Source organism: Sphaerodactylus townsendi, linkage group LG08 (genome assembly GCF_021028975.2).
Source record: "Sphaerodactylus townsendi isolate TG3544 linkage group LG08, MPM_Stown_v2.3, whole genome shotgun sequence".
In the NCBI taxonomy this organism is placed as follows: Eukaryota; Metazoa; Chordata; class Lepidosauria; order Squamata; family Sphaerodactylidae; genus Sphaerodactylus; species Sphaerodactylus townsendi.
This window is the reverse complement of record NC_059432.1, coordinates 110,636,486-110,660,246: the sequence shown is the minus strand read 5'-3', so window position 1 is coordinate 110,660,246 and position 23,761 is coordinate 110,636,486. Positions and strand designations below refer to the sequence as shown.

The 23,761-nt window shown below is 51.2% G+C and overlaps 1 protein-coding gene across 2 annotated transcripts in view; it reads right to left on the bottom strand.

The window, feature by feature from the left end:
• LOC125437893 (solute carrier family 12 member 9-like) overlaps nucleotides 1–23,761 on the bottom strand; it is a 95,172-nt gene that overhangs the window by 57,450 nt on the left and 13,961 nt on the right. For both annotated transcript variants that reach the window (XM_048505942.1, XM_048505943.1), the window contains exons 7-9: nucleotides 13,699–13,856; nucleotides 10,939–11,021; nucleotides 750–874 (exon numbers count right to left, since the gene is read on the bottom strand). In XM_048505942.1, coding sequence (XP_048361899.1) covers nucleotides 750–874; nucleotides 10,939–11,021; nucleotides 13,699–13,856 — 366 coding nt within the window. The remainder of the gene's footprint in view (nucleotides 1–749; nucleotides 875–10,938; nucleotides 11,022–13,698; nucleotides 13,857–23,761) is intronic.

Sequence of the window (23,761 nt, the reverse complement as noted above, 5' to 3'; positions counted from 1 at the left end):
TGGTCTCGCTAGATGACATGACCCAATTGTCCGGGTCGGGCGAGGGCCAGACAGGGAAGGGGGCACCACATCAGCGGCCAGTTCCTCCAAAGGACCAGCCGGTGAGTACCACTAAGAGGGGACGGGCAGAATCTCCCAAATTACAGCTCATTTCCTTTGCCACTGCCGCATCTGCCTCCCGCTCCACAAGATTTGTGAACCGCCATGCTCTTCCTTGGCCCGTGTGGCGCTGGGCTTGGTCTCCGCGCAAAGAATCCTCTTCCTGGGGTGCTGTGTGGTTTCCGGGCTGTCTGGCCGTGTTCCAGCAGCATTCTCTCCTGACGTTTCGCCTGCATCTGTGGCTGGCATCTTCAGAGCATCTGCTAGTAGGAATGGAAAGCAAGTGGAGTATATATACTGTGAGTATGTATACATTCACCTATTGACCTTGCCATCTCCATTGTTACTCACGTGCTACAGACTTCTTTGTGACTCACATGCCAGGCTACTCTATTCAGAGGGCCTCACCTTTTGACCTCACAGTATATATACTCCACTTGCTTTCCTTTCCTACTATCGGATCCTCTGAAGATGCCAGCCACAGATGCAGGCGAAACGTCAGGAGAGAATGCTGCCGGAACACGGCCATACAGCCCGGAAACCACACAGCACCCCAATGATTCCGGCCGTGAAAGCCTTCGACAATAAATCCTCTTCCTGTTCTCCGTCACCACCACCACCACCACCACCTGCGAGAACACTCCACGCACCTGAAGTTCGGAGCAGACGCCCACTCCAGCGCCAGGCAGGCCAAATCCACGGTGGCGTAGACCAAGAGGAAGAAGATGGTCACAATGGCGGCGATGGTGTTTAGCTTCCCGGAGAACAGCACCAGCTGCGGGGAGGGAGAAGACAGGGATGGGCGTGGGTTACAAATAACCATGAAAGAGCATCAGCACCAAGCAGTTCGACACAGGAGATGCCTGCTGTTTGGTGAGCCGAAGAAGAAGAAGAAGAAGAAGAAGAAGAAGAAGAAGAAGAAGAAGAAGAAGAAGAAGAGGAGGAGGAGGAGGAGGAGGAGGAGGAGGAGGAGTTTGGATTTATATCCCCCCTTTCTCTCCTGCAGGAGACTCAAAGGGACTGACAATCTCCTTGCCCTTCCCCCCCTCACAACAAACACCCTGTGAGGTAGGTGGGGCTGAGAGAGCTCCGAGAAGCTGTGACTAGCCCAAGGTCACCCAGCTGGCGTGTGTGGGAGTGTACAGGCTAATCTGAATTCCCCAGATAAGCCTCCACAGCTCAGGTGGCAGAGCTGGGAATCAAACCCGGTTCCTCCAGATTAGATACACGAGCTCTTAACCTCCTACGCCACTGCTGCTCCTTCAATGATTGCCAACAGACTCCGGCCCCCCCCGCCTCTGACAACACCCCCCATCTCCTCATCTCTGTGGCCTCACCCCTCTCTCTCGCTGCTATGATGCAGTGCCATTTCACCAAGGCCTCTGCGCATGCGCCAAGTAGCTTTCCCTCAGCGATGAGCGGCTGCAATGTCTTCCCCACCCCGAGGGCTCACTCACAACGCAGACATCTGGGTTATCACGCAGGTCTATCTCCTGGTGTTTCTTGTAAGGAACACCCTGGCCTCTTGCAAAAATGGCAGAACAGGTCTTTAAAGCAGAAGGAGGGACCATAACTTGCTTGCAGTGGCCTTGTGCTGAGAAAGTCTGTCAGACACTCAAGGTCAGAATTATCTACTTGGACTGGGTATAGAATCATAGATTCATAGAGTTGGAAGAGACCCCCAGGGGCCACCAAGTTGTCCTTCAAAGGAGAAAATACTGGGCCGGGCGGGTCAATGGAGCAGCCCACGTGGCGTTTTTAAGGCCGATATATTCTTATCCTCGCACTTACTTGAAATCCATCTCCTGGCCTTTCAAATCAGAGATGAAAGCCCTCTTTATCAGATATAGGATTCTTTATGCCCCTGTTCACAGGAAGAGCACGCCCAATCCCGCTGGAGGAATGCATTTCCACCAATTCACGTATATGCAGGTGAGGAAGTTGACCCCCCCCGCCCCCCCTCCCGTATTCTAACAAGAATAGGGCATCCCCCATGCATCGAATAAGACTACCGATCCACCTGCTCCAGCACGGCCCACTTTGAGAACAGCATTCTCCCTTCCGTACGTGCATCGTGTGCTCTGCCATCAGTCTGTGGCCCTCTGGCGCATAGCTGGCCACACAAACCCTTCCCTGCTGCTCCATCTTGCCCCAGCGGAGAGGGGTTTTGTTGTTTCTACTTCTTAGCAGTGCAGCCCGACCCAGCAGAATCGCTCAGGGTGGTGTTGGTGGTGGTGGTGGGGGGAGTGAGTGGAGCAGATTATTCAGACCCACTTAAGCAATTGGGGATTTTTAGCCGCTCGCGAGTTAATAGCGTGCGCCGAGCAGCAATCGTGCTCGGCCCCTCTAATGGAGTCTCTCCTCCGCCCCCTCCCCAGACGCCTGCTTTTGATTTATAATTCATTTAGCTGCTCGTCGAGGTAAAAGGAGGCAACACTGAAAGGTACTCTGCCCCCTGTAGTCAGGGGGACACAGAAATTGAGGGCAGGTATATGTGGGGGACAGGGAGGGGTTGGGAAGCACAGCCAGACTAGGCAGCCAGGGCGGGCACTTTTCAGAGAAGCCCCCACGAGCCAGCCGACGGGAACCCCAGGCTGCTATCTGTTGGACTTTACACTATTACGCTGTTTTCTGCCTCAACCTACAGAGGGGGTTTTACTAGAGAGCTAGTGGCTAGATAGGGACCTAGGGATTTGACACCTTTACTTTTTCATGCTGGTTCTATCCCTTTGATGTTAGACTGATACTCTCGGGGACTTCCTTCCTTCCAGCTTCTTCCTCGACCCCTTCTCCCTTCTTATTCCTACCATGCCTAGAGAGAGGATGGGTGCTCCTCGCATCCATCTCCATCCAGCTAGATTAGGATAGCATAGTGACTATGCTATCCTAATCTACCTCCCTTTCTATCCAGAATGGAGTTCACTAATAAATACTCTTTTTATTAGACTAGAAACTACAATTGACTCCGACTTTCTTTTGTGTAAGCTTGCTGCACGTTGGGATCCATCATGCGCACGCACGCACACGAGGTAAGGGCTTCTGCTGTGTTCTAGCCACCCGTGAGGCTGTGCTAACTACGAATAGGGATAATCTCCAACTACTAGGAGCACTTATCCCAACACTATCGACGGGCATTTCAAATGGCGGCAGATGGCAGGAGCGAAAGGTCCAGGTGCCAATGATGTTTTTCAAGTCAGAGGGCGGCGCAGAGCGGGGAAAGGATGGTCTATGCCAGGGGTAGGGAACCTGCGGCTCTCCAGATGTTCAGGAACTACAATTCCCATCAGCCCCTACCAGCATGACCAATTGGCCATGCTGACAGAGGCTGATGGGAATTGTAGTTCCTGAACATCTGGAGAGCCGCAGGTTCCCTACCCCTGGTCTATGCAAAGGTACAGCTCACAAAGATCACAAAACGGGCAGCAGGATAAGCGTATGCACTGGGGCCAGAGGGCAGAATCCCTGCCGCTTCTCCCTCGCCGGCTCCATGCTCGGGGGCTTGCACAAGGAGCCATCGACTCTGGGTTCAGAACCCCGACGGCTTCTGACCCACTGGCCTGTTATGTTTTGCCCGCCCCCACCCCCCCCCCCCCCCGGCCATAGAAAGAGGATGGAATTGCAACTACCAATCAGCACAGTGTAGTGAGTAAAGAGCAATGGACTCTAATCTGGAGAACTGGGTTAGATTCCCTTCTCCTCCACGTGAACAGGTGGACTCTATTGTGGAGAACTAGGTTTGACTCCCCACTCCTTCAGATGAGCGGTAGACTTTAACCTGGTGGACAGGATTTGTTTCCCCTGCTCCTCCACATGAAGAAGAAGAAGAAGAAGAAGAGTTTGGATTTATATCACCCCTTTCTCACCTGTAGGAGACTCAAAGGGGCTCACAATCTCCTTGCCCTTCCCCCCTCACAACAAACACCCTGTGAGGTGGGTGGGGCTGAGAGAGCTCCGAGAAGCTGTGACTAGCCCAAGGTCACCCAGCTGGCCTGTGTTGGAGTGTACAGGCTAATCTGAATCCCCCAGATAAGCCTCCACAGCTCAGGTGGCAGAGCGGGGAATCAAACCCGGTCCCTCCAGATTAGATACACGAGCTCTTAACCTCCTACGCCACTGCTGTTCCTGCTGGGTGACCTTGGGCCAGTCACCGTTCTCTCAGGACTCTCTCGGCCCCACCTGCCTCACAAGGTGTCTGTTGTGGGGGAGGAAGGGAAGGAGACAGAACGATAGGACAGATTGGGCCACAGAGAGCACAAAAAGGTACTGGCTTTCCGTTGATAAACCAATGGGGTCTGCACCCCAGGGTGAGATTTGCACTGGATACTGGAGATTTGCACTGAGACTTGCTAGCTCCCAGGTCGAATCCCCACTACCGTCTTAGCCAGGTTTCAGAACACAAACTAACCAGGTTTGAGGGACGACCTCCCCATTGCTTGCGTGGCAGATTCCGTCTCTGGAGCTCGTTCTCCTCATTAATCCGTGTTCCGTCAGGACCTGGTTGCAAGTGGCACAGACCCCATTAACACGATTCAGAGCTGATCTGAGGGGAGGGATGAGGGTTGGAACCCTGACTCGTTTCCTCCCCTAGAATGTGACGCGGAATTCGGGCAACCAATCAGCACTGCGATGCACACGCAAGCCTTTCCGTGGTTTCATTTCCGCTTTTGCGATTGGCCAGCAGAAGGGGACGCAAACATTAAACAGTCAAACTTTGAATCGTTAATGGTTTGCACAGGTAACGATTAACTGTTTGCACAGTTAAACAGTTAAACGTTAAACTTTTACACGCTGGTTTTTTTGATCACGCCCCTACAATGTACGTTTCAACCTTTTAGCCCGTTACACTCTTGAAGCTGTCTGACGGAAGGGGTTTTGTCCTGAGTCACCGAGCCAACCTAGAGGGCCATGTCGTTTCAAAACACAATCCTACAAATTTACATTTCTCCATCCCCGGTTTTGCGGGGAAGCAGTCATAGTCTGTAAATACACAGTCCCAATTAAAAAAACCTGTTTTGGGGGTTTTTTTAAGTGAGGAAAGCATTTTTTATGGCTAATGGAGGGAATAGAGTTTTTTGGATTTATATCCCACATTCCTCAGGGTGGCTTACAAGCTCCTTTCCCTTCTTCTCCCCACAACAGACTTGTCTGTTGTGCAGCAGCAGTGGCGTAGGAGGTTAAGAGCTCGTCTATCTAATCTGGAGGAACCGGGTTTGATTCCCAGCTCTGCCGCCTGAGCTGTGGAGGCTTATCTGGGGGATTCAGATTAGCCTGTGCACTCCCACACACGCCAGCTGGGTGACCTTGGGCTAGTCACAGCTTCTCGGAGCTCTCTCAGCCCCACCCACCTCACAGGGTGTTTGTTGTGAAGGGGGAAGGGCAAGGAGATTGTCAGCCCCTTTGAGTCTCCTGCAGGAGAGAAAGGGGGGATATAAATCCAAACTCTTCTCTTCTTCTTCTTGTCAGGCAGGTGGGGCTGAGAGAGTTCTGAGAGAACTGTGATGGACCCAAGGTCACCCAGCAGGAGTGCAGAAACATTCATTTATACCCAACTTTTCTCCAAGGTATGGGCCCAGAGCTGCTCCCCACATTATCCCCGTCTCTCATTTTATCCTCACAATAACCCTGCAAGGTAGGTTAATCTGAAAGTATATGACTGGTCTGAGTTCTTCCAGCCAGTTCCATGGCCCCAGCAGAGATTCAAACCCGCGTCTTCCACATTCTGTACCCTAACCACTGCACAACACTGTGCGGTGTGAAAGAATGGGACGAAGATGGTGGATGACTCTTTAGGGAAAAAAACACAAGCCTGCTTGCAAGCCGTACTCTCCAATCCCCAGCTGTATGCAGGGTTCTGGTGACCAGCAGAAAGGAACACTCTGCCCATGCTCAGGGGTACTCTTGGCAAGCCCAGCGTCCAACATTCCGAAGCTGTGTGCGGTAAGCAGGTTTTGAGAGTGGTGTAGCAGAATTGAGAGTTGGCTGGGACACTCAGGCCTCTTCCGCACCTGCAGAATAATGCACTTTCAATCCACTTTCACAACTCTTTGCAAGTGGATTTTGCTCTTCTGCACAGTAAAATCCAGCTGCAATGTACATTGAAAGTGGATTGAAAGAGTATTATTCTGTATTATTGGGCGGTATGATTGAAGAGGACTTGACCTGGGGCGTACAGACTGCCGCGGTGGTTAAGAAGGCCCAGCAAAGATTGTACTATCTGAGACTTTTAAGGAAACAACAACTGAATGGAAAACTCCTGGTGTTCTTTTACCGCGGTGCTATAGAGAGTGTCTTCACCTCCTGCATCTGTGTATGGTTCTCCAGTTGCGCAGTGGCAGATAGGAAGGCGCTCCAAAGGGCGATCACTCCTGCACAGAGGATCATCAGCTGCCCTCTCCCCTCCTTGGAAGAACTCTATAATGCCCGAAGCCTAAAGGAAGCCCAACATATTCTGAGAGCCCCGTCTCATCCAGCACACTCTCTTTTTGAACTGTCACCATCCGGCGGACGAGACAGGTCTATCAAAACTAGGACAAAGAGGCTTAGGGACAGCTTCTCCTCTAGAGCTGTGGCGATGCTGAACTCCGCGGCTTCGTGTCGATGTGTTTGGGGCTGTGTAGGGATGGGTGGAGGAAGGGGAAAGTGAGGATGGGGTATGAGTCTGAAATGGTGTGCATCGAGGAATGCTGCTGTAAATTTTGTTGTGCGTGCACAATGACAATAAATGCTTATGCTTATGCTGATGTGCGGAAGGGGCCTCTGAGAAGTAACGGGGGGAAACCACCAAGAGGCACTGCTAGAAAGAGGAGGTTTTCTACGTAAAAACACAATTTGAACCAAGACTGATATTTAAAGATGACTCGAGTAGACTTTAAGCTGTGGAGGTCACAACTGCAGGAATTAAAACTGTGTTAGTGGGCACGTCTGCTCCAGATGAAAAGACACAATTTTATAAAGAGGTGGAACCAAGATTGCTGAAGCTTGCCCGTGAAAACATTATATTAAGGGGAGAGTTTAACGGAGTTGTCTCCGAGAGGCACGGATGCCGGCTGATCCCACACCTTCGTGAGATTAAAACACCGCCAGCCCGGCTGGGAGAAGTCTCCTCCTGCGCTCTCTCGATCTTCTGCACAATGAGCAACTCCTCTTGTGTCAGAGGCTGATTTTGATCCACGGTGGCTTCAATCGGGGCTGAAGCACCTAATGGCGCCCCCCTCCCCTCCCCGCCTTTTGCAAGCGCACCGCAATGTTCCTTGCCGGCTAATGGGGCAATTTTTTTTGCATTACGTGTATTTGTCCAATTTGGCGGAGCGGAGCGCACGGCTGAGAGAGCCGAGGGATGGCGGCTCTTGCAGATGAGCTGACGGGGAGTCTCCGGGGGGCTGCGCCGCCGAGGCGTCTCTGAGGCCGAATGGCGGCGCATCTCGTTTTGATACATTTGCGGGAGGTGGCAGACCGGCTGTTTAAGGCACAGATGTCAAACTTGCGGCCCTCCAGATGTTATGGACTACAGTTCCCATCATCCCCTGCCAACATGATGCTGGCAGGGGGTGATGGGAACTGTAGTCCTTAACATCTGGAGGGCCACGAGTTTGACATCTCTGGTTTAATGCAACGGGGATGGCCCTGGCAGTGTTCGAAAAAGATCTCCTTTCGGGCGGGGGCCTTTCCAGGTGGATCCCATCTCTCCAAACACAACAACCAGAAGGGTTGTCTGGAGCTCCCGGAAAACCCAGTGAGGTCCTAGCATGCTCCGGAGCAGGGAGAGATCACACGACACAGTTGTGAGCTACCCTTGGGGCCACCCTAGAAGGCTGTTCGGAGTCTGCACCAAGTAAAGAAAGCTGTGGCTAGACTGCTGGTCAAGAGCCAGCGTGGCATAGTGGTACAGGAGCACTCTAATCTGGAGAACTGGGTTTGATTGCCTGTTCTGCCCCTTGAGCTGCGGAGGCTTATCTGGTGAACCAGATTAGCTTGTACAACACATGCCAGCTGGGTGACCTCGGGCTAATCACAGTTCTTTGGAGCTCTCTTAGTCCCACCCACCTCACAGGACGTTTGTTGTGAGGGGGAGGTAAAGGAGATTGTAAGCCCGTTTGAGTCTCCTTAAAGGAGAGAAAGGGAGGATATAAATCCAAACTCCTCCTCCTCCTCCTCCTCCTCCTCCTCCCCTCCTCCTCCTCCTCCTCCTCCCCTCCTCCTCCTCCTCCTCCTCCCCTCCTCCTCCTCCTCCTCCTCCTCCTCCTCCTCCCCTCCTCCTCCTCCTCCTCCTCCCCTCCTCCTCCTCCTCCTCCTCCTCCTCCCCCTCCTCCTCCTCCTCCTCCTCCTCCTCCTCCTCCTCCTCCTCCTCCTCCCCCTCCCCTCCTCCTCCTCTCCCCCTCCTCCTCCCCCTCCTCCTCCCCCCCCCCCCCCCTCCCCCTCCCCCTCCTCCCCCTCCTCCTCCTCCTCCTCCTCCTCCCCCTCCCCTCCTCCTCCTCTCCTCCTCCTCTTCTTCTTCCCCTTCTTCTTCTTCTTCCAGCCGCCTTCTGTTCCGGCTCTGTACTCTTGATTTAGCCTGTGATTATTGGGCCTTTGAAAGACTTGCTCCATCGTCTGGGTGTTGAGGTGGGGCAGAGGCACATCTAGGGACAATGTAGCCTGGTGCAAAATCTGAGTCCCCACCCCACCCCCGGGAAGGGCAGCTGTCCTCCCCCGCCACAATTAAACAACTTTTTTTGCACCAGGTCATCGGGGAAGGAGGAGGGGTGGGGGTGGGGGCATTTTCCACCCCCGTGTGACTAAATGGCTGCAGCCCAGAACATTTGACCCTAAATGTCCCCCTGGTGGGGATTTGCCTTTCAGGTCGCGTGACCCAATTGGCCGTCCGGCTCCCTAATCTCAAAAGTGCAGGAATGCATGGTGACCAGAGGTGGGATCCAGCAGGTTCTCACCAGTTCCCGAGAGTGGGTTACTAATTATTTGTGTGTGCCGAGAGGGGGTGACTAATTGGGTCCGCTTTTCCGTTAGAAATCCCATTAGGTCCAAAAATCACAAAGTCCTGTTGTTTCCTATGTGGCTGGTTAGCGAAGGTAGAAAACGGGATAATTCTCCCTGTTGGGCTGTTTTTAAAACATGTTTTGGAAATATGGCAAAGTTCCTTGTTTAAGGAAAGTCTCCTTCTTTTGATTTCTAGAAACAAAATTAAGTATTTGAAAGTATTAAGTATTTGACAGGCAGTCAATTCGAGGAGAAGTCGTTGTTTCTGACTATAGGACTTGCTATAATGAGTTTAAATTATGGACAGAAAGATACCAGCTGGAAATTAGGAACTTTTTTTTACAGCAAGAGTTTTTTACAGTAACAGATAAATTATTAATGCCCCGCCCCCGGAATGCCCAGCCACGCCCCCGTCATGCCCCGCCCAGCCCCATTGGCGCTACGCCACTGTTTGAATCCCACCCCCATGGGAACCTGTTACTAAATTTTTGGGATCCCACCACTGATGGCAACATAACATAGAGCTGTGAGAAAAACACTCCGCACATGCTCACAGACCACTCCTCTCAGGCCTACAAGCAAGTCCAAATCAAAAAGCAGGGGAGGTTGGGTTTGGAGGAGAGAAGAGAATCCGTCATGGTCTACCCTGCAGGGCGGCTGTTTCCTCCAAGGCAACTGAACTCCGTGGTCTGAAATTACTTGTAATTCTGGGAGATCTCCAGGCTCTGCCTGGAGGTTGGCAACCCAATCAGAAGTCTCCATCCCCCCCCCTTTGCAGCAGAACTGCTGCTGTCTGCCCCCCCCCCCCCCCCCCCCGGCTTCTCTAGCTATCCATCTTCTCACACGCAGATTTCCCATCTTTCCCATCTAATGCATTTATTCATTTATGTGCTTGGAAGAAAAAAAAAACCTCCCAGCCTGCTCGGAGACAACGGGGCCCTCAAGGCAGCTTATGACAAACATAAAATGTAGAAATCGAGACATTAAACAACACTCCAACAAACCCCAGTCGACTTCTTAAATGTAGCAGCAATATTACAGCTGCAGACATAATTAAACATTTTAAAACACGGCTGGAAAAAAAACACAGATTTTGGAAAAACCAAATTATGTCAGGATGCCTCCCCGAAGACCACTGCGGACTCTGGGCTCCAGTCTGTCGAGTGCGTTTTTTATCCTGCCCAGGTTTTTCTAGCAGCTCACAACAACCCCGCAAGGTAGGTTTAGGCTATGACGACCCTCCTGTATCCTCACAAGGTAGGAAAGGTTAAGGCAGAGTCACAATGACTTTCCTTTAGCCTCACAACAACCCCACAAGGTAGGTTTAGACTATGATGACCCTCCTTTATCCTCACAAGGTAGGAAAGGTTAAGGCAGAATCACAATGACTTTCCTTTAGCCTCACAACAACCCCACAAGGTAGGTTTAGGCTATGATGACCCTCCTTTATCCTCACAAGGTAGGAAAGGTTAAGGCAGAGTCACAATGACTTTCCTTTAGCCTCACAACAACCCCACAAGGTAGGTTTAGGCTATGATGACCCTCCTTTATCCTCACAAGGTAGGAAAGGTTAAGGCAGAGTCCTGCCCGGGTTTTTCTAGCAGCTCACAACCCCACAAGGTAGGCTTACGCTAAGAGAGAGTCACGACGACCCTCCTTTGTCCTCACAACAACCCCACAAGGTAGGTTTAGGCTATGACGACCCTCCTTTATCCTCACAAGGTAGGAAAGGTTAAGGCAGAGTCACCACGACCTTCCTTTGTCCTCACAACAACCCCACAAGGTAGGTCAGGCTATGACAACCCTCCTTTATCCTCACAACAACCCCGGTAAAACATAATGGCTTCCTTGGACACCCTCACTCACCTGCACGAGCATCCAGGAGAGAACCACGGCCACCCACGGGTTTCCACTGCAGGATGTCTTCTTTGCTGGGGCCAGAGCTTTGCCTTGGGAGGGGGCAGAAGGGGAAAAAAGGGTGTTAAAGTGGGATTTTCCTTTAAAGTAATGTTTCCTAAAACGCACGAGAAGGGGGCGGAGTACTCCTAGCGCCTCCAAGAGGTCTAAATCTCAACTCCGGAGCCGAGCCCCGTCACCTTCTGCCGAGCGGCGGAGCCGGCAACCCGGGGAGCTTCCAACAGGACGCCACTTTGCCTGGGCCGTCTGCCAGCAAGAGAGAGGACTTCGAAAGGACGGCCAAGCGCTGGAATGGGGAAAGCCGCCGAAGAGAGACTCGGACGGAGAGCCAAGTCAGAGGAGAGGAAGAGGACGCAGGGGACGGAGGCTGCGGGCCAGAGGCCCCCTTTTGGCGCACCTGGCAAGGAAGCTCTTGCTTGGGGGGGGGGGGGTGGTGACCAGAAATCCTAGTTTCCAAAGGCAATCTGCTTTGCAGGAATATCACCGTAGTTAATTGCACAACTGTTAATGAAGACACCCAATCTAAAGACATGCTGGACAGGTAAAGGTAACCCTGTGGGTCTCAGAGATTTGCTGACAAGAAGAAGAAGAAGAAGAAGAAGAAGAAGAAGAAGAAGAAGAAGAAGAAGAAGAAGAAGAAGAAGAAGAAGAAGAAGAAGAAGAAGAAGAAGAAGAAGAATTTGGATTTATATCCCCCCTTTCTCTCCTGCAGGAGACTCAAAGGGGCTTACAATCTCCTTGCCCTTCCCCCCTCACAACAAACACCCTGTGAGGCTGGTGGGGCTGAGAGAGCTCCGAGAAGCTGTGACTAGCCCAAGGTCACCCACTGGCGTGTGTGGGAGTGCCCAGGCTAATCTGAGTTCCCCAGGTAAGCCTCCACAGCTCAGGCGGCAGAGCGGGGAATCAAACCGGTTCCTCCAGATCAGAGTGCACCTGCTCTTAACCTCCTACGCCACTGCTGCTCCCACCTTCCTGCTTCATTGGACTACTGATAAGAGCCTTCCTGCTTCATTGGACTACTGATCTGATCCAGCAGGGCTGTCCTTTTGCTCGCGTGAACTGCGGATCCATCCTAAGGTCAGGAGGAAAAGGTAGCTCTGTAGGGTCCGGTGTTCCAGCAGGTGGGACTCTGTAGCCCACCTGAAGGTCCTGACTCCCAGGGGTTGGTGACTGCAACTCGGAACTACTATGTGAATGCCAAGGAACAGAGATTGTGTCAAATATGAGGGCAGTATTTGAACAACCGCCTGCGTGTTTCCTTTGTTTGCCCATTGTCGATACGGATCTTTGCCCCACAGTCTCCTCTTCTGCTGTATCAGGAGGTCCCGCCTATATTTTTCCCAAGTGTGACGTAGTGGTTACGAGCAGGTGCACTCTAATCTGGAGAAGTAGGTTTGATTCCCTGCTCTGCCACTTGTGCTGTGGAGGCTTTTCTGGTGAACCAGATTAGCTCGTGCACTCCCACACACGCCAGCTGGGTGACCTTGGGCTAGTCACAGCCTGTCAGGAGCTCTCTCCGCCCCACCCAACTGTCTGTACCCCGCAAGAGAATCATAGGACCACAGAGTTGGAAGGGGGCGTACGGGCCATCTAGTCCAACTTCCTGCTCAATGCAAGAATCAACCTGTCCTAAAGCATCCTCGGCAAGGGATTGTCCAGCCGCTGTGTGAAGTCTGCCAACGAGGTGGAGCTCACCCCCTCCCTAGGCAGCCTGTTCTACTGCCGAACTGCCCTCGCTGTAGAAAACGTTCCTAATATCCAGCTGGAACTTTCCTGCGGATAATTTAAACCCATTCTTGCGAGTCCTGTCCTCTGCTGCCAAGAGAAAGTGCTCCCTGCCCTCTTCCAAGCGACAGCCATTTAAATACTTCGAGAGCAATTAAGCGCCCCCCCCCCCCGCCCCCCATTCATCAGCTCCTCTATGGACGGAACATTCCCCTCGGCCTCGTCGCTCTCCTCCGCACCTGCTCCGTTTGGTCCGCATCCCTTTTGAACCGAGGCCTCCGGAACTGCGTCCAACCTTCCTTATGAGGAGAAGCTGCAGCGTTTGGGACTCTTTAGTTTGGAATATGCTGCCACAGGAGGTGGCGATGGCCACTAAAGGGCTTGGACAGATTTATGGAGGAGAAGTCGATCTATGACTACCAATCTTGATCCTCCTTGATCTGAGACTGCAAATGCCTCAGCAGACCAGGTGCTCAGGAGGAGCAGCAGCAGCAGAAGGCCATTGCTTTCACATCCTGTGAAAGTGGCGTAGGAGGTTAAGAGCAGGTGCACTCTGATCTGGAGGAACCGGGTTTGATTCCCAGCTCTGCCGCCTGAGCTGTGGAGGCTTATCTGGGGAATTCAGATTAGCCTGTACACTCCCACACATGGCACCTGGGTGACCTTGGGCTAGTCACAGTTCTTCTGAGCTCTCTCAGCCCCACCTCGTCACAGAGTGTTTGTTGTGAGGGGGGAAGGGCAAGGAGATTGTAAGCCCCTTTGAGTCTCCTTCAGGAGAGAAAGGGGGGATATAAATCCAAACTCTTCTTCTTCCTCTTCATCCTGCACGTGAGCTCCCAAAGGCACCTGGTGGGCCACTGCGAGTAGCAGAGTGCTGGACTAGATGGACTCTGGTCTGATCCAGCAGGCTAGTTCTTATGTTCTTATGTTAGCCCTCCGTTCTTTCGAGGCAGGGGTGTGACAGACCAGCCCACGGCAACTCACCAAAGAGGTCGTCCTTGGCCAAAGCGTAGAGGATCCGAGAGGCGCCAATCAGGTTGCTCATGGCTGCCGACAGGGTGGAGCAGTAGATGCCGATGGTGACCAGGGGGGACCAGATGTTGATGTCCTTCAGGAAGCCGTAGTCTCGTTGGAGGAGGAGCCTGGGAAGAGAAGGAGAGGAGGCATTAGAAGAAGAAGAAGAAGAAGAAGAAGAAGAGGAAGAGGAAGAGGAGGAGGAGGAGGAGGAGGAGGAGTTTGGATTTATATCCCCACTTTCTCTCCTGTAGGAGACTCAAAGGGGCTTACAATCTCCTTGCCCTTCCCCCCTCACAACAAACACCCTGTGAGGTAGGTGGGGCTGAGAGAGCTCTGAGAAGCTGTGACTAGCCCAAGGTCACCCAGCTGGCGTGTGTGGGAGTGCACAGGCTAATCTGAATTCCCCACATAAGCCGCCACAGCTCAGGGGGCAGAGCTGGGAATCAAACCCGGTTCCTCCAGATTAGATACACGAGCTCTTAACCTCCTACGCCACTGCTGCTCCTAGAACCACAATACTAGAACCAGGGGGCATCCATTGAAAATGCTGGGGGGAAGAATTAGGACTAATAAAAGGAAACACTTCTTCACGCAACGTGTGATTGGTGTTTGGAATATGCTGCCACAGGAGGGGGTGATGGCCACTAACCTGGATAGCTTTAAAAGGGGCTTGGACAGATTTATGGAGGAGAAGTCGATCTCTGGCTACCAATCTTGATCCTCCTTGATCTGAGATTGCAAATGCCTCGGCAGACCAGGTGCTCAGGAGCAGCAGCAGCAACAGAAGGCCCTTGCTTTCACATCCTGCCTGTGAGCTCCCAAAGGCACCTGGTGGGCCACTGCGAGTAGCAGAGAGCTGGACTAGATGGACTCTGGACTGACCCAGCTGGCTTGCTCTTATGTTCTTATGAGGCGGAGAACCAGGGGGCAAGGGAAGAGGGCCAGATTTGCTACAAAGGTGGCAAGAGAGGGCCGGATCTTTAAGGCGGTGTTTGACATCCCTGCCAGAGGAATAGGTAGCTCCCCCTAGAGTGGGACACAACAAAGGGACGAATGGAAGGCTCAGGAGAACAGCACCCTGTATTGGTTATTCATCTGTTTCTGGGCACAATTTCAAAGCACTGGTTCTTACCTGTAAAGCCCTAAACGGCTTGGAGCCAGCATACCCGAAAGATTGCTTTCTCTCTCCCTTCCATCCTGGCTATTAAGATCTGCCTCTTGAACCCGCCTCTCTGTGCCCCCACCTTGAGAATTGAGGCAGGTGGAGGCGACAGAGAGAGTCAGTGTGGTGTAGTGGTAAAGAGCAGGTGCACTCTAATCTGGAGAACCGGGTTTGATTCTCTGCTTGGCCACTTGGAGGCTTACCTGGTGAGACAGATTAGCTTGTGCTCTCCAACACATGGCAGCTGGGTGACCTTGGGCTAGCCACAGTTCTTCGGAGCTCTCTCAGCCCCACACACCTCACAGGGTGCTTGTTATGGGAGGGGGGAGGGAAAGGAGATTGTAAGCCCTTTTGAGTCTCCTTACAGGAGAGACAGGGGAGATATAAATCCAAACTACTACTACTACTACTACTACTACTACTACTTCCTCTTCTTCCTCTTCTTCCTCTTCTTCCTTTTCTTCTTCTTCTTCTTCTTCTTCTTCTTCTTCTTCTTCTTCTTCTTCAGTTTGTTTGCCAAGCTACAAAATATTTTGGGGGCAGAGGGAATGAACGCCATGCATTGTGGCACAGGACATGAGCAACACGTTTCAAAGTCACAGGGCCCCGTTTTGCGAGGCAGCCACGGAAGGAGCTTTTGGCTTGCAAAGAGTCAACTGCCCAAAATACGATAAAAGGGGAGAGGGGAGGGGAGGGGGGGACAGACAGAACTTTTGCGAACATATTAAAGCATACAAATGGCCGGGTCTTAATTGGATTTTAACAAGAGGCACCAAGCAGGTGGGCGATAAATTTGCATGGGCTATCAACGCCAGTGTCTTTGGGCAATTAATATCCAATTACTCCTCCAAATTGATCGCCTGGCTAATCAGCGTGCAGGCCCAATGGAGGGGTCCCACCTGTGATATACTGCCCTGGGTAGCTTTGAAAGAGGTGCTCAGATTAAGTTTGCACCTGGGACCAGCACATTTCCCATGCATTAGCATCACCAGAGGATGGAGGGGGCAATTAAGGTAACCCTGTGGGTCTCAGAATTGGCACAGGAATCTTTCTATGGCAGACCTGAGAACAGACCAGAAGAAGAAGAAGAAGAAGAAGAAGAAGAAGAAGAAGAAGAAGAAGAAGAAGAAGAAGAAGAAGAAGAAGAAGAAGAAGAAGAAGAAGAAGAAGAAGAAGAAGAAGAAGAAGAAGAAGAAGAAGAAGAAGAAGAAGAAGAAGAAGAAGAAGAAGAAGAAGAAGAAGAAGAAGAAGAAGAAGAAGAAGAAGAAGAAGAAGAAGAAGAAGAAGAAGAGGAGGAGGAGGAAGAAGAGGAAGAAGAAGAGGAGGAGGAAGAAGAGGAGGAGGAAGGAGAAGGAGAAGGAGAAGGAGAAGGAGAAGGAGAAGGAGAAGGAGAAGGAGAAGGAGAAGGAGAAGAGAAAGAGGAGGAGAAGGAGAAGGAGAAAAGGAGAAAAAGAAGGAGAAGAGGAGGAGGAGGAGGAGGAGAAGAGAAGGAGGAGGAGGAGAAGAAGAGAAGGAGGAGGAGAAGGATAAAAAGGAGAAGAGGAGGAAGAGGAGGAGGAGAAGAGAAGGAGGAGGAGGAGAAGGAGGAGAAGGAGGAGAAAAAGAAGAAGGAGAAGGAGAAGAGAAGGAGGAGGAGGAGGAGAGAAGGAGGAGGAGGAGGAGAAGGAGGAGGAGGAGGAGAACAAGGAGAACAAGAAGGAGGAGAAGGGGAAGGAGGATGGATTTATACCCCACCTTTCTCTCCTGTAAGGAAGAGAATCATAGAGTTGGAAGAGACCCCAAGAAGGGCCATCAAGTCCAACACCATCAAAGCACTCCTGACAGATGGCCATCCAGCCTCTCTTTAAAAACCCTCCAAGGAAGGAGACTCCACCACACTCCGAGGGAGCGCATTCCACTATCGAACAGCCCTGACGGTCAGAAAGTTTTTCCTTATGTTTACGTGGAATCTCTTTTCATTTTTTCCTCATGCTCTTCTAGCGCTCCTTCATTCTAAATGCAGCCCAGCAAACTGCTAGGGGAACACCGGGGGGTGGGGGGGTGATAGTACTAACAATAGCCTGGGATATTGTATCGTATAATATTTGTGCTAAGTTACAGCAATGTAACTTGGAAGAGATGGGCTATTTACCAGATTAAAAAAATAAAAGCAATATGGAAATTAGCTACCTGCTCAAAGTAAAACGTAGATACACTTTTAGTGCCAATCATGGCTTAAAATCACAAAGTTACTCTCACAAATAGAAGTCTTAGGAGACTCCCAGATCTGCAATATGGAAGGCTATCAGGTATTATTTATTTGCTTTTCTTTATTTGCTTCATGTATACACCACTGTTCCTCAAAATGGAGACCTGAAGTGGATGACATCATTTCTTTCTCCTCCATTTGATTCTCACAACAACCCCATGGGGTAGGTCAGACTGAGAGCATGCAACAGGCCCAAGGTCACCCAGTTAACTTCCACGGCAAGGAGTGATTGAAACCTATGCCGATTATGCACAATGTGTCTGCTGTGCAATGGGGGCGAATGTCCGTTGCAGCAAGATTTCTCGTATGGACGTATTTTCCGGATCCCGCTTTCACTTTTAATTCTCTCCATGGCAAGCAAAACCACAACTTTAATTTGCTTTGCCGTCAGAGCAGGACAGATTTGCCCGTGAGCACAGATTTGCCCTGGAGAGGGGAGGGAAGGAGATCTGTGCCTTTAAGGCTGATTTGATGGGCAGAGTTAAGAGAACCAGGAACTGGGAGCCGGCAGAGTTCAGCAGGCAAACTGTGCTGCAGGCTGTGGGGTGCCTCCTTGCATGTAAACAGAGAAACGTGAGGAAACACCACTGCGCTGAGAGAGTTCCGAAGAACTGTAACTAGCCCCAGGTCACCCAGCTGGAACATGTTGGAGTGCACAAGCTAATCTGGTTCCCCAGATAAGCCTCCACAGCTCAAGTGGCAGAGCAGGGAATAAAACCCAGTTCTCCAGATTAGAGTGGACCTGCTCTTAACCACTACACCACGGTGAAGAAAGTCCCAGGGTACAAGCCTGAGATCGGGTAGTTGGTGCTGTGACAGAGTTCAGCCTGAGATCCCGGAGAGAGGCTGCCAGTCTGAGCAGACAATACCGACCTTGGTGGACCGAGGGTCTGCCTCAGTATCAGGCAGCTTCCCTGTCCAGTGCAGTCTCTGTGCAGAGGAGGGATGAGCGGCGAGGGAGGGAGAGGGGCCGGCTCCGTGTCAGGCACGGTCCTTACCAGATGCCCCGATCCCCTGTCGTTATGAGCAATGGCTGTGCATTAAGGTATTAGAACATGACAGCTATAATTCTCGCCCATTCCCGCTGCCTGCCCCAGCACGGTGGGGATTTATGGCAGCACTTTCCTGAGCAGAAAATTAACAAAGGCCTGCGCTCTCCCAGAACAAGTTGCCCACGTGCGCACGGCTGACGGCAACTGCTTCCAGCCCCCAACCTGAAAATTCACCTCCCCATCCCCCCAGTAACAGCAGGCACAGGTTAATCCGCAGCCTTTACTCTCACCCGTACACTGGTCCCGATCCAGTGCCCACTGAGGCCACCAGTGCAGAGGCGTATCTAGGGTTAAAATGTACTCGGTGCGAAATCTGAGTTTTCCGGCCCTCCCCTTTTGGGCTGCTGCCCTCCCCCGCTACAACCAAACAACGTTTTTTTGCACCAGGTCTTGAAGAAGAGAAGAGAGTTTTGGGTTTATATCCCCCCTTTCTCTCCTGCAGGAGACTCAAAGGGGCTGACAATCTCCTTGCCCTTTCCCCCCTCACAACAAACACCCTGTGAGGTGGGTGGGGCTGAGAGAGCTCCGAGAAGCTGTGACTAGCCCAAGGTCACCCAGCTGGCGTGTGTGGGAGTGCACAGGCTAATCTGAATTCCCCGGATAAGCCTCCACAGCTCAGGCGGCAGAGCTGGGAATCAAACCCGGTTCCTCCAGATTAGATACACGAGCTCTTAACCTCCTACGCCACTGCTGCTCAATGTATGAACCTGGGGCAAATAAAAAGGGGCCTGGGGGCAATTTCCCACCCCTCCCCCACATGACTAAACGGCCGCAGGTTGGGGACATTGGACCCCATATGTCCCCCTAGGCGGTACACCCCTGCGCCAGTGTGGTGTAGTGAATAAAGTGGTGAATTAGAGCCCTGGGCAGTCTGGGTTTGAGTCCCCACATCGACCACGGAAGCAAGCGGGATAGGTGGGGCGGGGGGAAGCCCAATCTTTTTTATTTGGTAATATTCAAGTTCAGGTTTTAGAAACCCGAAAGTTGTTGGTCAAAAGCACAGTAAACCTTATTCTGGAAATTTTCGGCAAAGCCGAATGAAGCCAACGGTTAGCGGTTTTATTTGGTTTTACTGAAAATTTCCTGAATCCTGAAATTTTACCGAATTAAAAAAAGATGGTGCTCATCCCTATCCAGATTCTGTCTATAATACAGGACAGTGGTGGCGAACCTTTGGCACTCCAGATATTATGGACTACAATTCCCATCAGCCCCTGGCAGCATGGCCAATTGCCCATGCTGGCAAGGGCTGATGGGAATTGTAGTCCACAACATCTGGAGGGCCAAAGTTTCGCCACCATGGATATAGGAGAATACTGGAAAATCTGGCACCACCCAAGCACTTAAAGATGTCATGCAAGGTCAACTGGAATCTTACCTCAACCACCAACACACAAAGTGACCTCAGTCATTCTCAGTATCATGAGCAACATGGAGTCAATACTGGCCTGCCTTACAGGGCTGTTGGAACATAACCCCTGCAAAGCTGCCTGTGTGCTCAAAAAATGCTAATCCTACATTATTGTTGTTGTATGGATGAGGGGGAGACCATAAAGGGATTTTTGCTACAAACAGAGAATGCATTTATCAACTACTAGCGGGGCCCAGCCACGCATTGCTGTGGCTTATTATGGTGAAATGGGAAAGGAACAGTAGCAGCAAATCAATTGCAGAGACCAGCAGTACGTGCTCATGCAAACACGCAGCCTGATACTGTGTGATGTCATTGATGTGTGTGTCCGCATTCCTGGTGGGGGGGAATGGAAAGGCACCCCTCCACACATCTAGGCTGGCTGGTCATGATCCTTTACCTGGGAGTAAGTTTGGTTGGTGGCAATGGGTGTCGCTTCTGAGGAAACCCTCTGAGGGGCGTGACGCAGCCATTCAAAGTATGTCACGGTTGCTGTACCGAGCTTACTCCTGAGTAATGTGTGCCTGGTTTTCTTAACTGTAATCGCAGTATTCAGGGAATGTAGGGTGCCTGGCCCCTCCCTCCCGTCCCTTGCATGTCGCCCCTCACTCTCTTCCCTTCCCTTTTCCTCCGCTAGGGTGGGTGGGTCATATCAAGATGCTGGGCCCCCTGCCTCCCCTCCCTTGCATGTCGCCCCTCACTCTCTTCCCTTCCCTTTTCCTCCGCTAGGGTGGGTGGGTCATATCAAGATGCTGGGCCCCCTGCCTCCCCTCCCTTGCATGTCGCCCCTCACTCTCTTCCCTTCCCTTTTCCTCCGCTAGGGTGGGTGGGTCATATCAAGATGCTGGGCCCCCTGCCTCCCCTCCCTTGCATGCCACCCCTCACTCTCTCCCCTCTCTCTCTTCTCTTCCCTTGCATGCCACCCCTCCCTCTCCCTCCCTTCCCTCTCCCTCGTGTGTATGTGTGTGTATGTGTTTCACTTCCACTCGAGTTATTGCCTATGTACTGTTTCCACTGCTAATATCTGGGCATCTGAGCGAACATTCTAAACAGCACGAACATTCTAAGGGTGACAGTTACACACAGGCAGCTGCATGTCCTTCACCATGGAGTGCCAGGAAAAAGGCATTTTACCTGGGCCAGGTGTGAAATTTCAGGTATGTGAACATCTAAAAACACTCTCACCTGACTGATTATAGCGGCTGGGAATTTTCAGAGGAATTGGCCCAGCAGTTACTGAGTTATACTATCATCAACAAAAACACTGTTAGCTTTTTATATATATAGATTGATGGAACCTCCTGGTGGAGAGACAGTATACCTTGGACTTTCAGGCACCTGTTTATCCTGACGCAACATGTTGGGCACAGCCACACAACGGGCACAAGCCACAGGAAGCACAGCAAGCCACAAAATAGCTGCCACAGCTTACCTTCAGTCACACAGCAAAAAATCTTTTACTGTGTTGGCTGCCACGGACAAAGCAATATTTTTAAAACTACCGTATATATTCGTGTATAAGTCAAATTTTTCCAGCACATTTTTTTGTGCTGAAAAAGCCCCCCTCGACTTATACGCGAGTCAGGTGTATTTTAAAAAATATTTTAGGGTTTTTACTTTGTTGGCCTCCAGGGGGAGCAGTTTTTAGGCTAGCGCAGGGTTAGGGAACCTGCGGCTCTCCAGATGTTCAGGAACTACAATTCCCATCAGCCTCTGTCAGCATGGCCAATTGTCCATGCTGGTAGGGGCTGATGGGAATTGTAGTTCCTGAACATCTGGAGAGCCGCAGGTTCCCTACCCCTGGGCTAGCGGCTCCAAAATTACAGGGTATCCTCAGGTGACACTCCTGATGATACCAGCCAAGTCTGGTAAAGTTTGGTTCAATGGGTCCAAAGTTATGGACCCACAAAGGGAGTGCCCCATCCCCCATTGTTTCCAATAGGAGATAATAGTAGATGGGGCTACATTTTGAGGGTCCATAACTTTGGACCCCTTGAACCAAACTCCACTAAACCTGGGTGGTATCATCAGGATAATCTCTTGCTGAGACCACCCAGGTTTGGTGAAGGTTGGCTCAGGGGGTCCAAAGTTATGGACCTCCAAAGGGGGTGCCCCCATCCCCCATTGTTTCCAATGGGAGCTAATAGTAGATGGGGCTACCCTTTAGAGGGTCCATTACTTTGGACCCCCTGAACCTGGGTGGTATCATCAGGAGGGTCTCCTAAAGATACTCTGAAACGTTGGTACTGCTAACATAAACATTCCTCCCCCTGACAGAAACATTTAACTTACTGATGCCTCAATTAATGTAATTTTATTGATATCTATTTTTTTTTTGAAATTTTCCAGTAGCTGCTGCATTTCCCACCCTCGACTTATACGCGAGTCAATAAGTTTTCCCAGTTTTTTTGTGGTAAAATTAGGTGCCTCGACTTACATGTGGGTCGACTTATACACGAGTATATACGGTACACCTCCAATCAAATCCACAGTGGCCACTAAGAAAGCTTCCTGGGCAAAATTCCCAGGTGGAATTCTAAAACCATTTGGTGGGTGCCACAAAAGGTGTCCACAGGTCAGTGATGGCGAACCTTTTCGAGACCGAGTGCCCAAATTGCAACCCAAAACCCACTTATTTATCGCCAAGTGCCAACACGGCCATTGAAGCTGAATACCGAGGTTTTAGTTTAGAAAAAAAAAAGTTGGCTCCGAGGCGTGCGTTACTCGGGAGTAAGCTTGGTGGTAGTGGGTGGCTTGGCTTTGAAGCAACCGTGCCACTCTTCCAACGGGTGAATCACGACCCTAGGAGGGTTTACTCAGAAGCAAGCCCCATTGCCAGCAAACAAGCTTACTCCTAGGTAAAGCATCGTGCTTTAGTTCTTTGCATGAAAATCAGTGGGGTTTAACAGCGCTTAACAGGGTTACCTACACTGCTTCCCCAAAATTAGGTTTAATGCTAATAATCGAACCCAGCGGCCCAGGCCAGCCTAGATTTGTGGGGGGAGGGGGGCGACTCTGTTTGTGCGTGCCCACAGAGAGGGCTCTGAGTGCCACCTCTGGCACCCGTGCCACAGGTTCGCCACCACTGCCATAGGTGCTATGGTATCGGTGGGCACCTTGTTGGGAACTCTGTATTAGCTGGATCCTGGGTCTGAACCTGCTGGAGCCGGCAGATCCCATGCAAAATCTATAAAATAAACAGGAGCGGCAGAAAAACAACCACACACTAAAGAGACAAAAGAGTCCCTTTGTATCCAGGGGTAGAGCGGGAAGCTAATAGGTATAAATGATCAATCAACCCACACACTTGTGAAAGAATTGGATCTTCACCTGGGGAAGTAATCATGAGTTTTTTAGCAAATTGGTTCTGTGTGTGTGCAGAGGGGAAGGCAGAATTCAGGGCAGGAGGGAAGAGGGCGAAGCGGCTACAGCTTCTTTTCTTAGCCCGGCTGGCGTTCTGGCGTGTCAGTTCTGATTTGAGGCCTCTTCGATGTATTCCTGACCTGGGCTGTCCACCTGGAAAACGTCTTGGAATTGGTTGCAAGGGCAGGTCAATGCAATCTGAGCCGCTCCGAACGCTCCAGCTGCTCGCAGGGGGCCAAATGTCTAGGTTTCCAATAACGATGCAATAACTGAAGTGTGTGCGGGGAAGGGGGGGGGGGTCTCTAACAAAGCAAGCATCACAACCAAACACAGGCCAGAGGTCTCCGGCAGTTTGTTTGTGCCTGTAAGATTCGAATCCAGGAGTACCGGAGAGCTCCAAGAGCTCCAATCGGACCTTGATAAATTAGGTGAGTGGGCTAAGAAATGGCAAATGCAGTTCAATGTAGCGAAATGTAAAGTGATGCACGTAGGGGCAAAAAATCCAAACTTCACATACACGCTACAGGGGTCAGTGCTATCTGTCACAGACCAGGAAAGGGATTTGGGCGTCTTAGTTGATAGTTCCATGGGAATGTCAGCTCAATGCATGGCAGCTGTGAAAAAGGCAAACTCTATGCTGGGGATCATTAGGGAAGGAGTCGATAATAAAACTGCAAGGATTGTCATGCCCTTATATAAAGCCGTGGTGCGACCGCACTTGGAGTCCTGTGTTCAGTTCTGGTCGCCACATCTCAAAAAGGACATCGAAGAGATAGAAAAAGTGCAGAGAAGGG